The sequence below is a fragment of the Colobus angolensis genome, unplaced genomic scaffold, assembly GCF_000951035.1.
Source record: "Colobus angolensis palliatus isolate OR3802 unplaced genomic scaffold, Cang.pa_1.0 Scaffold41, whole genome shotgun sequence".
Taxonomy (NCBI): domain Eukaryota; kingdom Metazoa; phylum Chordata; class Mammalia; order Primates; family Cercopithecidae; genus Colobus; species Colobus angolensis.
In genome coordinates this window covers 9,595,065-9,610,032 of record NW_012117488.1, presented here as the reverse complement: position 1 = coordinate 9,610,032, position 14,968 = coordinate 9,595,065, and the positions used below count along the sequence as shown (strand labels likewise).

Here is a 14,968-nt window from a genome sequence, read left to right as displayed (position 1 = left end):
TATTTATTGCCCTTTATCACTTTTCCTAATTATAAAATCAGAAGTAGTGAAAGATGAATAGTATTACCATTTGATCATGTGATATTGTGACTCAGTAAAAATGATCATGTTACTGTAACACAGTTATGCTGATTATCTGCAACAAGGAATTAAATTCATCCTTACCTATAACAGGTGAAATGGGTCCTTTTCTGAATATACTATTTCTGGTATTAAGTCATATAAAGCTCACAAAATAACTTTTTTTTCCTTTTAAAGAGTAATCTAAAAATAAAATGGCAAAAAAAAAATCCAGGAACAATGTAATTTAGTTCTATTTTTGGAGCATAAAAATGGAACTGCCTCCTCTTCTTCCAGCATTCTGCCAGGTGTCTGTAGAAACAAATGCAAATTACCAATCTTTGTCTCTTAGTCAAAACACAGCTCCTTTTCCTCTGAGCAAGCTCAGGTTGACCTCTTGGAATCCACTCACTTTCCTTCTTGTGAGATTACATCTTCCTCATTTTGCTTTTGTTTGCATCTAGATTCTTTGCATAGCTGAATGTTTAGAAGGACTCAAAACAGCCTTTTGTCAGAATGTATCTACTTCCTTACACTACAGAGACATAGAAAAAAAAGGACTGATGGCTTTTAACAGTTAAATGGCAAAACATACCTATATAAACTTTATCTTACTTTATATAACAAACATTTATCATATGTTATTTCATTTGGTCCCCACAATTGCCTTATGAATAGATCGAACAGATGTGATTATCCTCATTTAATCAGTCAAAATTAAGAGCTAGACTCACAACCAAGATTTATGGTTCCGAACTCAGCAATGTTGTAGATTACATGATGTACATGATGTAAATGCTCCTTCTAAGGAATTCACTTCAGTGTTTCCATCAGATGGCTTTTAGGCCCTGGAGTACATCTAGCTAAAGAAACTAATTTAGGTTTTCTAATTTATTTAATCATTACCACATAATACTGACTTAATGAGGTTGCAATTTGATGTCAAATGATCTATTAAAGAATTGATCATACATAGCCAGAGTATTTTTTATGTAGACTCAACTTGATCATCGCATACATAAAAAAATTGTATCAGTATCTGCCATATAAACATGGATTGGTACATTTGCAAGAACTATTCATTTTTCAGCTGTTTGTTCATTGAGGTCTAATTCTTTGTTTGTTACAACAGCTAAATATTGTCTTCCTGGTGATCACATTATGCAAAATGGTGAAGCATTCAAACACTTTGAAACCAGATTCTAGCAGGTTGGAAAACATTAAGTAAGTATTTTGTATGTTAATATTAATACTTGGCAAACTAAGTAAAAGATACTCTCCACAGGGAACACAGGGATTTCTACCTTCTGTCAACTGTAGAAATTATTCAAAATGAAGTTTTACTGCCCTCAAGTTGAATCTCAGTGTTATTGTATCACCAACACTGGTCAAAGATTAGATAATAAAATTGCTGTCTTGATCTAGAACTATAAATTGTTTCAGTGGCTTCGTGGAAATTCCGTATCATTGTAGCAATTTCATTTGAATTTAAAATGCAGTTCAAAATGATTTTCCTATTTGCATGGCTGATATGATTATATTAAGTTTGTTTTGTTAAATGACTTTTTGCTTTAAGGATTCTGAGCAGTTTCCACTCCTAATCCTGTTTTCCTAAGAGAATTTACTCTATTACTATTGTTAACTTGAAGATTATCTGTTGTTTTCATGCTAATTAAACAAATATTTACTCTATCTTAATGTTGAATAAAAGCTGCAATATTCTGTCAATGGAGAAAATGCTATCTAATTAACAAAAAATGATAGCTGTTGTTCATTAAATCATCTTATGGAAACATTTTCAGAGTTACCTTTGAAATATGTGAGCCTTTTAATTTAGAACTTGAGAAGGTATTATTCAAGTTGGTTATAATGTGCTTGTAAAAAATACTATTTTTAGTGTCAAAAATGGCAGATCTATAGTAAGGGTAAAAATTTTTTTTTATTTAGATGTTTTAGATAGGTTAGTGCCAGCTTCATTGCATGTTGCATGGTAAGAGAGAGAGCTAATCTTTAGCATCTCTCTCTTTTCTTCCTTTTCCTCTTTCTGTCTTCTCATCTACACCAGTAATTACCGTGTTTGTGATGGCTACTATAATACGGACTTACCTGGGTAAGGTAGAACCCTACATTAACAAATTTATAGCATGATTTATATTTTTTACAAATCCGTCAATATCATGAACTGCCCTTAACTTTTATAATTATTTTGAAATATCTAATTTGCTATAGTATTTTAAAACTATAATATGCCTTTATTTTTTAATTGCTTGCCTCTGCATTTTGACTTTCTTAATTTTGACTAATTTATAAAATATATAAATGCTTTCTTATTACTTTCTATTTTAATTCTGTCTAATAATTTTGTTTCTCTTTTCTGCTTATAATGCTTTCTAGCTATGAAGATAATAAGCCATTTATCAAGTAAGATCATTAGTTAGACATGGAATGCACTGACTTGAAATCCTTCTCATTCCGTCCTATTTCCTACAGTTTTCTTCTTAAGCTATTCATGATGAAATCTCTCCAAAATTATTTTATTTTGAAGTTGTTCTCATGTTTTTGTCCCATTTCAGCTAGGCTTCTTCATGCTTTAGTTATAAAACCTTAGGTTCACCTAAGACTAGTTTATTAGAATCCGAAGTTTAGGTGTTAAGTGATTATCTGCCATTTAACCTTTCTGTATGTGTCACATTATTCAGTGTCATGTGAGTACACCACAGGAATAAAAATACAGAAGTAAATTAATTAAGCACTCCTTAATTTCTTTTATGAAAAAACACATAAAAGACAAAGTCCTAGGGGATATATTACACCTTGTATTTTAATATAGTTTTGATACTTTGTTTATTCTGGAATAAGAAAAGGTCATACCTTCTGTTGCTGTTTTCACTGGAGGCTGCAGTACTAAATGCTATTGTTCTTTCTTAATCAGTGAAAGGTTAAAGCCAAAATGCTGTTGAATTTGAATGTGAACATAGAGAAAGTCAACTGCCACTACTGATATGTTAACATTTAAGCGTGATGCGTGTTTTTTGCTCATTGAACCTGTTAAAAAAGTTCACTTTATTTTTCCAGGTCTTGGGTGCTTGGCGCGTTTGCTCTTCTGTGTCTTCTTGGCCTCACCTGGTCATTTGGGTTGCTTTTTATTAACGAGGAGACTATTGTGATGGCATATCTCTTCACCATATTTAATGCTTTCCAGGGAGTGTTCATTTTCATCTTTCACTGTGCTCTCCAAAAGAAAGTAAGTAATTGAAAACACCTAGGGGCTCAGATTACTCATTCTTTGATTTGAATATAATGGATATAATAAAGAATAATTTAAGTCAACATCTGGCATATTGTTAAAGAGCATCATATTTTTAATTATAAGTTAATTTTAATACTTGTCTGAAAATGTAGGTTCGTCTGTAAAATAATACCAGTCATCTTTTGTATCTCAGTTCGGGAATGTTACAAACTAGATACTTAGGTTAAGATCTCTTCCTTGCTCGGAGGGTCTATAAAATGCTAGGTACAAAGGGTATACAAGGTAAAAGAAAAGGTTAAATAAAACTCATTCTTTGTTCGCTAAAGGCATTGCAGTGGTTCACAGTGAAGTTGAGTAAAGGATAAATGATGTTAATTTTTAAAGCACCAGACATACAAAAAATTAATGTTACCTTTTGAGTAATTTTGGAGGATCTAAAAATCAATAATTACTACCTTACGTCATACTGTTTTGTCCTGATTTTATGTTAAGTGGAGTCAGCAAAAATGATTCAAAACTTACAGATGAAAGCTTTAATCTGTAGGAAGAAGATGTAAACCTAAAGGAATTCCTTAGGTGCTATTTAAGTATAAAATTTCCATATCTTTCACTAGGTATCATCCTTTTTCTGACTGCATATCTAATGTAGTCGTTTTATTCTGTTATTGCTAGTTGGTCACTAAATTGAACAGAGGAATAGAATTGTGAAAGTGAAAACTATTATGTTTTCAGTCCTGACAAGATGATAGTGTTGTTACTTCCATCAGTTTTGAATAAGCTATAATTTTGAGATAATGACAGTGGAATGTGCAATACTGGCAGATAATGTACATTCACAGCAATATAGGCATTAGGCAAAACCAACACTGGAAGGTATTATTTGGATAAAATACCATTTTGATTGCCATTGTCTTGGTTATGCAGCATTTCATAGCAGTCAACACCCATTAAATGTGTTGAAATTTTTTGTGAGGTATGATGTGTTATTTAATAACAATGAACTTTAACTTATAAACATTGTACAGGGGTAACAGTAATTACTTTGGCTTTTATGTATTTCCTACATAAGTGAGCATTTTATATACAGGCATATTATTGTATATTCATAATTTTTGTGCTGTTGTGCCAAGCATCTTTGATACGAAGCATAGACATAGCAGAAAACGAGTGAGGTAGTCATTATTTCTTCATATATGAGGAAAAGAAGTATAACTTAGTCTCAGATACATCCACTTGGGTGCACCAGGATGAGTTGTTAAGAATATGATATAAAATGGTTAAATTAAAATCATGGTTATAACTGCTTGAATGAGCATATTTAGGCCAAGAAAATGCTTTGAAGCCTCAACCACATTGTTATTTGTTCTAATAGGTTAATTAAATAAAGCTAAAAAGATGAAAATGCAAGTGCACTTAGATTTAAAAGGCCGTCTACTGATTTTTAATTTTCTAGTTTTGCAAGCAGTGAGTGTCAAAGTCATGGTCTTTACAGGCAGTTACTGCACATAAACTTCTGAGTTGAGGGAAAGCCTTTGAGTGTTTTTGTAACTTATTAGAAAAAAAATGTTTTCTTACGCGGTTTCTTCTTGTCTGTCTTGTAATTTCACAGTCTGGCTCTAACCCACAAGAAAACATGTATATGCCAGTATATCTGCAGTAGTCCAACAGCACCCTCTCCCTCTTTACTTAATTCTGTACCACTGCTTTAGATGGGGCCCTGTTATTTAGCAGTTGTTCGGACTTCACTTTTTAAAGTTTAGTTGAAACTTTGTTTAGACCTAACAACTTTTTTTTTGCATTCATATATTCAAGCTTCAGGGGAAAAGGGGAAATTACATGGGTAACTCATTAATGTGAATGGAAATTGCATAAATAGTTCCCTTGTGTGCTAATGAAGTGAATAGACATCTTAGACTCTCTACACTAAATGTTAAAGCTAGACACATCAGAAAATGAAGAAAACGTTCTGTCCTAATTAGTGGCAAATGTATCAAAGTACTTGTTTTCTTTATTCTTGTGCCAAAGTAGTCTTGTCGTTATAAAGAGGTTACCCAAAAAACTAGGCAATCCAGCAAAAGAGGTTTCTGTATTGACCTACCTAAGAGGACATGAAGCATATAAAACTTCAACAACTGAATTACAGAGTGGATAAATGTAATTAAGCAAGGAAAATGCTAAACTTTTTGTCCCTTTTTTTAGCATAAAATAAAAAATTGGAGTTACTAAGTATAAGAGAATAAAACTATAAATATATTGCTATTATTTAATAACTAACATTTATATAATAACAGGATATAGAGTATTTCTACATGTTGTATCACATTTTAAAGATTCTACTAGCCAGTCTAGTGGACAGAGATATTTTTCTGATTACTATTTCAGTAATTTTAATTGAACTTGATTTTGCAAGTTCAATATATTTTCTCCACGGATAAGTCTTAGTGGAACTTTAATTCTTTTCAGTTGTCTTCACTGTTCATTTAATTAGAGAGAGAGAAGCAAGTATGTTCATATTAATCCCTTGGTCTTGTGATTATTCAATGCAGGTACGAAAAGAATATGGCAAGTGCTTCAGACATTCATACTGCTGTGGAGGCCTCCCAACTGAGAGTCCCCACAGTTCAGTGAAGGCATCAACCACCAGAACCAGTGCTCGATATTCCTCTGGCACACAGGTAACAAAGAGTTTGACAGCATCTTTAATTAACCGTATTTATAGAAAGCCTACTGAGACATGTTCTCTTCAGACGCACTAATTGTCTCCTCATTATAATGATCTAGATAGCAAATACTTGATTTTTTAGTATTTTGGTTTTAATGTCTTCTTAAACATTTCTTCAGTGTTTCTTTATACATGAACGTCCTTTTTTGTGGAGAGTTACTTAAGAAGTGTATCATAATCGTCTTATAGCCTAAGGCCATATAGCACAATGCTCATAGCAGGCACTCAATAAACGTATATTGAATAATCAGTGATCTCCACTTTTTAAAAAAAAAAAAGACAATAAAATAACATGTTTTTAAGAGTGAAGGATTAAATACCCCTTAGTTGCTTGGTAAATAAACAGTAAACATTGTTAGTTTTAGACCAGAAACAACACACATTCTTTAAAAGGCCACCAGATAATCCTACATAGGTTGTTTAGGGTAAATGTCTGTATGTCTTTAATAAGGTAAGCTTGGGGAAACTAACAAAACATGTTTGTCTCGCTGTTTTGTATTAATAGAGTCGTATAAGAAGAATGTGGAATGATACTGTGAGAAAACAATCTGAATCTTCTTTTATCTCAGGTGACATCAATAGCACTTCAACACTTAATCAAGGTTAGTTATCAGGAAAATTTGAATTATTACCATTTATTAAAGTATATATAAATTCCTTTTATTCAATAATATAATGCAAGAAGTATAATTTTAAACTGCATTAACAGGATGCAGCTTGAAGGTAATTATTGAAAATATACCTTGCCACAGATTAAAAATATATCCTAGGGAGTACAGATTTATCCTTTCTGACCAAGACATTTATGAAGGTTTTCTTCATAAAACATTAATAAAACTAGAATAATTACTATTCACATGAAACAGTACCATGGAAATTATGTTTTTAATCTTTCTTTCAAAAAGTGAAAAATAAATGCTAAAAACATTTGTAGAAATCTTCATAAACAAAAATACATGAAAGTTTATAAGTAACTTTTTCTATATTGTTTGATGTGTCTACAGTGGTAGCTTTAAATTCATCAATCAATACAGTTCTTAAAACATGCTAGGAAATGAAGTAATTTAGAAAAGAGTGTATGCACACGCATGTATTCTTGAATACATTCCAATTTAGTATGAAAAATTATATGGTATTGTATGTATCCTTGGAAGGGTAGTTTAATCACGCTATTTTCAGTTTGATATGTACTGCTTTGTAATACAGGTTAGAATTTATTACAATGAAATATAATGACATTTTAAACTGTTGACATTGTTCAAGTGAGATTCTCATTTAAAATGAAAAAAAGGTGTATGTGCGGTAGCAATACTAACCTGAATTTTAAGATATTTTTATCCAAATTATATTAGCTATGCAAAACATAATCAGTAAGTATTTAAAAGTTTGTAATTTATCAGTTAGAATGAAAGACATGTGCCTTTCTTCTTACTTCGTTCTATTGGCTATCAAAAAGTAAATGCATTATTGAAGGATTCATTTTTGAAACCTGGCAAATAACATTACATAATGAAAATTCTTGTTACATAGAATTTGTGAATGGTCTAATAATTCATTGTATAGCCTTTTTTTTCCTCAGCATGTGTGCTTTTGCATTTACTAAGAGAAGCTTTTTGCAGTGTGTCATACTTTCCACCTGTTTGTGAAAGTTGTTTTTCCTCCTGCTCGTATCAAAGTTGGTATTAACACAGATGTTTTCATGAGGATAATCCCACACCTGTAAATTCTGAAAGTTTGAGATTCCCTCTTCTGGGCCTCAGTGGTTACGTTTTTAATATTAAGCAGTAACATCTTGAAACATAATGTTGATTTCTATGCATTTAATTGCCATTTTTATTTAACAGTGCTTTTGTATAAATTAGTAAATGTCATCCTCAGCAGGTGTTTACTTGGGGGATTTAGAAAGCACCTGTGAATTACTGAAATTTAACTTCCCTCTCCCTTCTCTCCTGCAAATTAGTAGTTCAAATACAGTCAGAACATTTCAACAGATTTTCCATTGCCAACTTGTCCACTACCCTTGATGAATATAAAAAAATACTTTACTACCACTGTAACGCTAAAATAAGAGACTGATGTACTTTTTTCTGTGTTTTGTTGTTGTTGTTGTTTTTTTACTTTAGGAATGACTGGCAATTACCTACTAACAAACCCTCTTCTTCGACCCCACGGCACTAACAACCCCTATAACACATTGCTCGCTGAAACAGTTGTATGTAATGCCCCTTCAGCTCCTGTATTTAACTCACCAGGTGTGCTTTACTTACAAATAAAACTACCTTTCTTTGCTGCTAAACAGAGCTATGATCTTTGCCCTGTTTCTGAAATATTCAAGTTGCCATATATTTATTATTACATTCTTAATTTATCAATTAAAAAAATTACCGTATTGCCTATGCCAGGCTTCTAAAACTGCACTATATTATAGTAAAAGCTCAGTCATGATAGTATTTACAATAATTATCCATGTTTTTAACACAGGTGGCATAAATCTTAATATATTATTACAGGACTGACATCACATGGTCTGAGAGCCCATCTTCAAGATTTATATCATTTAGAGGTATCCTATCTATATAATATACTGTTCAGTTAATTCTAAAGCTTGCTGACAAAATTTGCTTCTGGAATGAATTAGCTAATGAAGATAATTTGGATGCCTAGCTATAGAAAACCACATTCAGCTTATCAATATATCCAAACTATAGTATAGTGCAGCTTTATGTAGTTTTCTTTTTTCTTAAGAAAAATTTCAGAATAAAGTTAATATTAGTCAGCTTATACCTATAGTTTTTAATTGGGGGAGGGGGAAGGATTGTCACTAACCCATCTTATATTACTATGTTGTTTAATAGCTTATTTTAATTAAAAGCATATATATATTTAATATTAACAATAAAGTTTTCACATAATTACTGCTAGCATATAATCTTTATTTGTGATGAATATTTGCCACTAAATTAAACACAGAACTTCGTTTCCATTTTTTTCTTAAAATTATTTTTTAATGTAACTGCAGCTTCTCTTTTCATTCTCTTGTTTTTTTTCACTTTCCTTATGCTTTCCTCTAGCAACCTACAGAGAGACAAGTATGGGAGTAAAACTTAACTTTGCCTATCAAATGTAAATTTTTTCAGCATGATTTTTAACGGGCACAATTAAAACATAACTAGCAGTCATGAAGTAGACTCAGCGGGCAAGTGGTTCACAATTTGCAACTAAAATGTTACCAAATTCAAACAGTACATCCATCTGTACTGCCTTTTGTCAGTAATGGAGGTCTGTAGCAAATGCTGTCCATACTTAAGTATACACAATGCTGAAATAATTTGCTCTATAAAGCCTGAAGTACTGTCAACCAAAATGCTTAATAATTGATTTATCATTTCTGCATTCCCACAGTAATCTTGCTACAGGCTGTGGAAAATCTTCAAGTGAATTACCTGAACTTGGGCAGAAAAAGATACTTCTTCAAAACCAGTCAAAGATGGCTTAAATCTGCAGTATATCATAGAAAAGACCTTTTGGATTATATCCAGTATATAGTGTTATATTTACCAAGCAATGATAAAACAAAAGAAAATCTTTGAAAACAGTGAACCTCTACAGAGGAAACAAATGCTAGCAAGTGAGCCATGTGTCACTCATACTACCTTTAAGTGCCAAATGTTTTTTTTAATAATCTTACAAAGATTATAGCACATAACATGAATTTATGAAGCTAAATAATTGTGTCTACCAAGTTAAAGGAAGCCTTACAAATAACTATCACAATTTCATTTTGTTGCACATGGAACATGATACAAATTTGTCAGTTTTTCAAATGTGGAAGTTGGGACAGTCTTTAAACAATACAAATCACTAACAAATATAATCTTCCCTCATTTTCTCATTTTTTTGCTAATGATGATTTGCCCAACAATGATCACATATTTATTGGTCGTGAAGTTTGTATCAGGCAATACAGATTTTTTTTTTTCTGAAGGAAACTGCATTTTCTAGGATATCTGCAGCTTTAAGAGTGGAGTGAGCACTAAAACGGGAAATTTCGTATTTTTTTTCCAAGAACTAAATTTTTTCCTAAACTCCTCCAAGCCTTGCATACAATGCAGCAGCCTCACAGTGGTCAGTTTCATTTCAATAACATCATTTCATTCTTTTTTTTTTTTTACAGACCTATCTGTAGACTGTGATTTTTTTTTCTCTAGGATTTTGAGAATGAATAACCTAACTTTCCATGGTGAAGACCATTTAATTTTCTCTTGACTTTTTTTTTTTTCATTTGCTTGAGAAGCACTGTGATGTCTTAGTTTACATGTTTATGTGTCTGTGGAAAATACAACTCTGATTCCAATAGAGCATGTTACCATGTTTTTTTTTCCCCCTCCTAAACCTCTTTTCCTATCTTCAGCAGACTTATCCAATCTTTCATTCCTTTAGAAATAAAAATATATTAGCCAAGGCTGCCACCCTTCTCCCATTCCATAGTTAATATTTATTCTTGGTTTAATTTCTGTGACCCATACTTAAGAAATCTCTAACATTTCTGCGTTTGACCTCCATGGCCATGGTGTCTGTGGGCCAATCTCGTACAGTGGACTCTGCTGGTTCATTCGGTGCTGTCACTGTGACTGATGCAGACTGCAGGGCTGCAGGCAAACTTTGACCACTAGAAGCCTGGGGCCATTGCTATTAGAGAGATTATTAGTACCAAAAACTCAAAATAATAAATATTAAATGAAAAATAAAAGGCTGCTATTGCTGGTAATCTAATTTGTTGAACCCTTGCTCTGACTAAGTTGCTGAGAAGCTTAGAAATTCTTCATCATGTTACAATAAATCATTTTACTTTCTTTTATATATCAGCTACTCTTAGGCCAGATAGCCTGAGCAGACAGACATGATGTGAGTTGTCCAAAGTGAGTCATTCCACCTGCTGTCTATCGTGATGTTGGATGGTGCTTGTGGACCCCTGGTCCAGTCAGTATGAGAGATGGCTGTCTTTGTTTAACATGACTTCTTTGTATCTGTCCATGTTTTCATTCTTTTTTTTACTTCATCTCCAGAAAAAAGGAAATGTTAGAATGTTGTTTAAAAAGTTGCTTGCCAGTTATGTGGGTTTATGTTGTACATTTGCCTTTCAGTTTTGTATTGTGACTTATTCCTTTTAATTTAGTGTTGTTTAGGACAAATTCTGTTAATTTTATTTTTATAAACCATAGTCTTGTACTTTAAAATGTAAATGTCACTAATGAATTGCTTTGCATTAACTATGCAAGGGCATGGAGTGAAGTCTTCTTTGTGTCAGAGATTTGACCAAAATCAATTAATAAGTACTGTCTCTCGAAATTGACAAAGTATTACTGTGTATGCCATTTTCCCTCCCTTGAAAACAGTATTATTTTTAACACTTTTTCCTGTTATCTGAGGGGTTGCAACTGTTTACAGTTGGGAATGCGGGAAAGCCTGGCACTTCTCAAGTGTTAGCTTTCAAATACAACTTTGTCCTGAACGACATTAAAAAGTTTTGTACAAAAGAAATAGAGTTTCTTTGTAAAGGAACAGAGACAGTAACGATAACTCCCCCTCTTCTGTTTCAGGACATTCACTGAACAATGCCAGGGATACAAGTGCCATGGATACTCTACCGCTAAATGGTAATTTTAACAACAGCTACTCGCTGCGCAAGGGTGACTATAATGACAGCGTGCAAGTTGTGGACTGTGGACTAAGTCTGAATGATACTGCTTTTGAGAAAATGATCATTTCAGAATTAGTGCACAACAACTTACGGGGCAGCAGCAAGACTCACAACCTCGAGCTCACATTACCAGTGAAACCTGTAATTGGAGGTAGCAGCAGTGAAGATGATGCTATTGTGGCAGATGCTTCATCTTTAATGCACAGCGACAACCCAGGGCTGGAGCTCCATCACAAAGAACTCGAGGCACCGCTTATTCCTCAGCGGACTCACTCCCTTCTGTACCAACCCCAGAAGAAAGTGAAGTCCGAGGGAACTGACAGCTATGTCTCCCAGCTGACAGCAGAGGCTGAAGATCACCTACAGTCCCCCAACAGAGACTCTCTTTACACAAGCATGCCCAACCTTAGAGACTCTCCCTATCCGGAGAGCAGCCCTGACATGGAAGAAGACCTCTCTCCCTCCAGGAGGAGTGAGAATGAGGACATTTACTATAAAAGCATGCCAAATCTTGGAGCTGGCCATCAGCTTCAGATGTGCTACCAGATCAGCAGGGGCAATAGTGATGGTTATATAATCCCAATTAACAAAGAAGGGTGTATTCCAGAAGGAGACGTTAGAGAAGGACAAATGCAGCTGGTTACAAGTCTTTAATCGTACAGCTAAGGAATTCCGAGGGCCACATGCAAGTATTAATAAATAAAGACTCCATTGGCCTGATGCAGCTCCCTCAAACTCTGCTTGAAGAGATGACTCTTGACCTGTGGTTCTCCAGTGTAAAAAAGATGACTGAACCTTGCAGTTCTGTGAATTTTTATAAAACATACAAAAACTTTGTACATACACAGAGTATACTAAAATGAATTATTTGTTACAAAGAAAAGAGATGCCAACCAGGTATTTTAAGATTCTGCTGCTGTTTAGAGAAATTGTGCAACAAGCAAAACGAAACTTTCCAGCCATTTTACTGCAGCAGTCTGTGAACTAAATTTGTAAATATGGCTGCACCATTTTTGTAGGCCTGCATTGTATTATATACAAGACGTAGGCTTTAAAATCCTGTGGGACAAATTTACTGTACCTTACTATTCCTGACAAGACTTGGAAAAGCAGGAGAGAGATTCTGCATCAGTTTGCAGTTCACTGCAGATCTTTTACATTAAGGCAAAGATTGAAAACATGCTTAACCACTAGCAATCAAGCCACAGGCCTTATTTCATATGTTTCCTCAACTGTACAGTGAGCTATTCTCATGAAAAATGGCTAAAGAAATTATATTTTGTTCTATTGCTAGGGTAAAATAAATACATTTGTGTCCAACTGAAATATAATTGTCATTAAAATAATTTTAAAGAGTGAAGAGAATATTGTGAAAAGCTCTTGGTTGCACATGTTAGGAAATGTTTTTTCTTACACTTTGTCATGGTAAGTTCTACCCATTTTCACTTCTTTTCCACTGTATACAGTGTTCTGCTTTGACAAGTTAGTCTTTATTACTTACATTTAAATTTCTTATTGCCAAAAGAACGTGTTTTATGGGGAGAAAAAAAACTCTTCCAAGCCAGTTATGCCATGCCTTGCACAGAAGTGGTGAAATCTAGAAAAGATTGTGTGTCACCCCTCTGTTTATTCTTGAACAGAGGGCAAAGAGGGCACTGGGCACTTCTCACAAACTTTCTAGTGAACAAAAGGTGCCTATTCTTTTTTAAAAAAATAAAATAAAACATAAACATGACTCTTCCATATTCCTTCTGCCTATATTTAGTAATTAATTTATTTTATGATAAAGTTCTAATGAAATGTAAATTGTTTCAGCAAAATTCTGCTTTTCTTTTCATCCCTTTGTGTAAACCTGTTAATAATGAGCCCATCACTAATATCCAGTGTAAAGTTTAACACGGTTTGACAGTAAATAAATGTGAATTTTTTCAAGTAGTTAACATGTGAACTCTTATGTATGATACATAATTGGCTTTAACATGTTGGTCCCTTCCCACCCCTTCCCACCTTGGTTTAAGTAATGTCATACCAAAGCCCAGGGATATATAAAAGGATACAATTAAGTTGCCTGTTTGTTCTTTATGCTGAAAAGAATGTATGTCTTCTAATTTCCCACTACATATGCACAAAATCTGTTGGATAAGTTTTAAGAGGGATATATTCTGAAAGCATTTTTGTTTGTTGCATTGTACCAGGACTAAAAAAAGAAGGGTTGGAAGTTCTATCAAATTTGGGCATCACAAAAAGTTTTTAACTGATTTTTTTAACTGATTTTTCAGCAGTATTGGGAAATTTCTTAAACATACTTTAAGGATTATAAATACCCTACAGATAGCTGTGAATACCAATATTCATTACCCTGGAAAAGTTTTACTCCAAGTTCAAAAATCATATAATTGAATATCAAAAAACAGATTTTTTCTGTTTGTATCATAAGCATTTGTACAAAATTATTCTAAAGCTTAATGGTTCTCTCTAATTCTCAGATACTGCCACTAGCTTATAAATCGCTTACTTTTATGTGGACACACATATGCCTATTGAATTTAAAAAGGAATGAGATTTAAAAATTAAGTGCATACATATATATATATATATATATATATATTTTTTTTTTTTTTTTTTAGAGTGTCCCTCTGTCACCCAGGCTGGAGTGCAGTAGTGTGATCTCGGCTCACTGCAACCTCCACCTCCCAGGTTTTTTTTTTTTTTTTTTTTTAGAGTGTCCCTCTGTCACCCAGGCTGGAGTGCAGTAGTGTGATCTCGGCTCACTGCAACCTCCACCTCCCAGGTTCTCAAACAGATTTAACAATCTTCTGAGAAGGGTACTCATTTCTTTGGCTAAAATTCTGGGATTTATAAACTTTGCTTGCTAAAGGAGGGCATTAGATAATCAAGTATTTTTAATTTTCTATCTTGTTATACTTTTTATTTTGAATGCCTAAAACCATACAGTATTGTGTGATGTGTACTTCCTAGTATACAAGCTACCTAGAGTCAGGCTGGTTCAGTAATAAATTTTTTAAAGGCAGCACTGATTATTCAGTTAGCCCTGTTTCTTTCTCTTGAGGCAGTTCTCAAAACTCTAAAGACATGAACAGTGCATAGTACCTAAATGGCTACTGTTCTCTAATGTCTTTATCCTATGGATTCAATTTGGAAACCATCATTGATCTTTGGCATCAAAAGAAGAGTCATTTTAAAACATTTCTTTTCAAAAATATATAAATGTTGC

At 33.3% G+C, this 14,968-nt stretch overlaps 1 protein-coding gene across 2 annotated transcripts in view; it reads left to right on the top strand.

The window, feature by feature from the left end:
- ADGRL2 (adhesion G protein-coupled receptor L2) overlaps positions 1 to 13,670 on the top strand; it is a 163,784-nt gene extending 150,114 nt beyond the window's left edge. Inside the window, exons 18-24 of one of the 2 annotated variants that reach the window (XM_011956145.1) lie at positions 1,193 to 1,284; positions 3,136 to 3,304; positions 5,857 to 5,985; positions 6,538 to 6,634; positions 8,156 to 8,284; positions 9,104 to 9,121; positions 11,633 to 13,670. In XM_011956145.1, coding sequence (XP_011811535.1) covers positions 1,193 to 1,284; positions 3,136 to 3,304; positions 5,857 to 5,985; positions 6,538 to 6,634; positions 8,156 to 8,284; positions 9,104 to 9,121; positions 11,633 to 12,387 — 1,389 coding nt within the window. In that variant the 3' untranslated portion in view covers positions 12,388 to 13,670. The remainder of the gene's footprint in view (positions 1 to 1,192; positions 1,285 to 3,135; positions 3,305 to 5,856; positions 5,986 to 6,537; positions 6,635 to 8,155; positions 8,285 to 9,103; positions 9,122 to 11,632) is intronic. The other variant, XM_011956146.1, reaches the window with a different exon arrangement.
- The last annotated feature ends 1,298 nt before the right edge of the window (positions 13,671 to 14,968 follow it).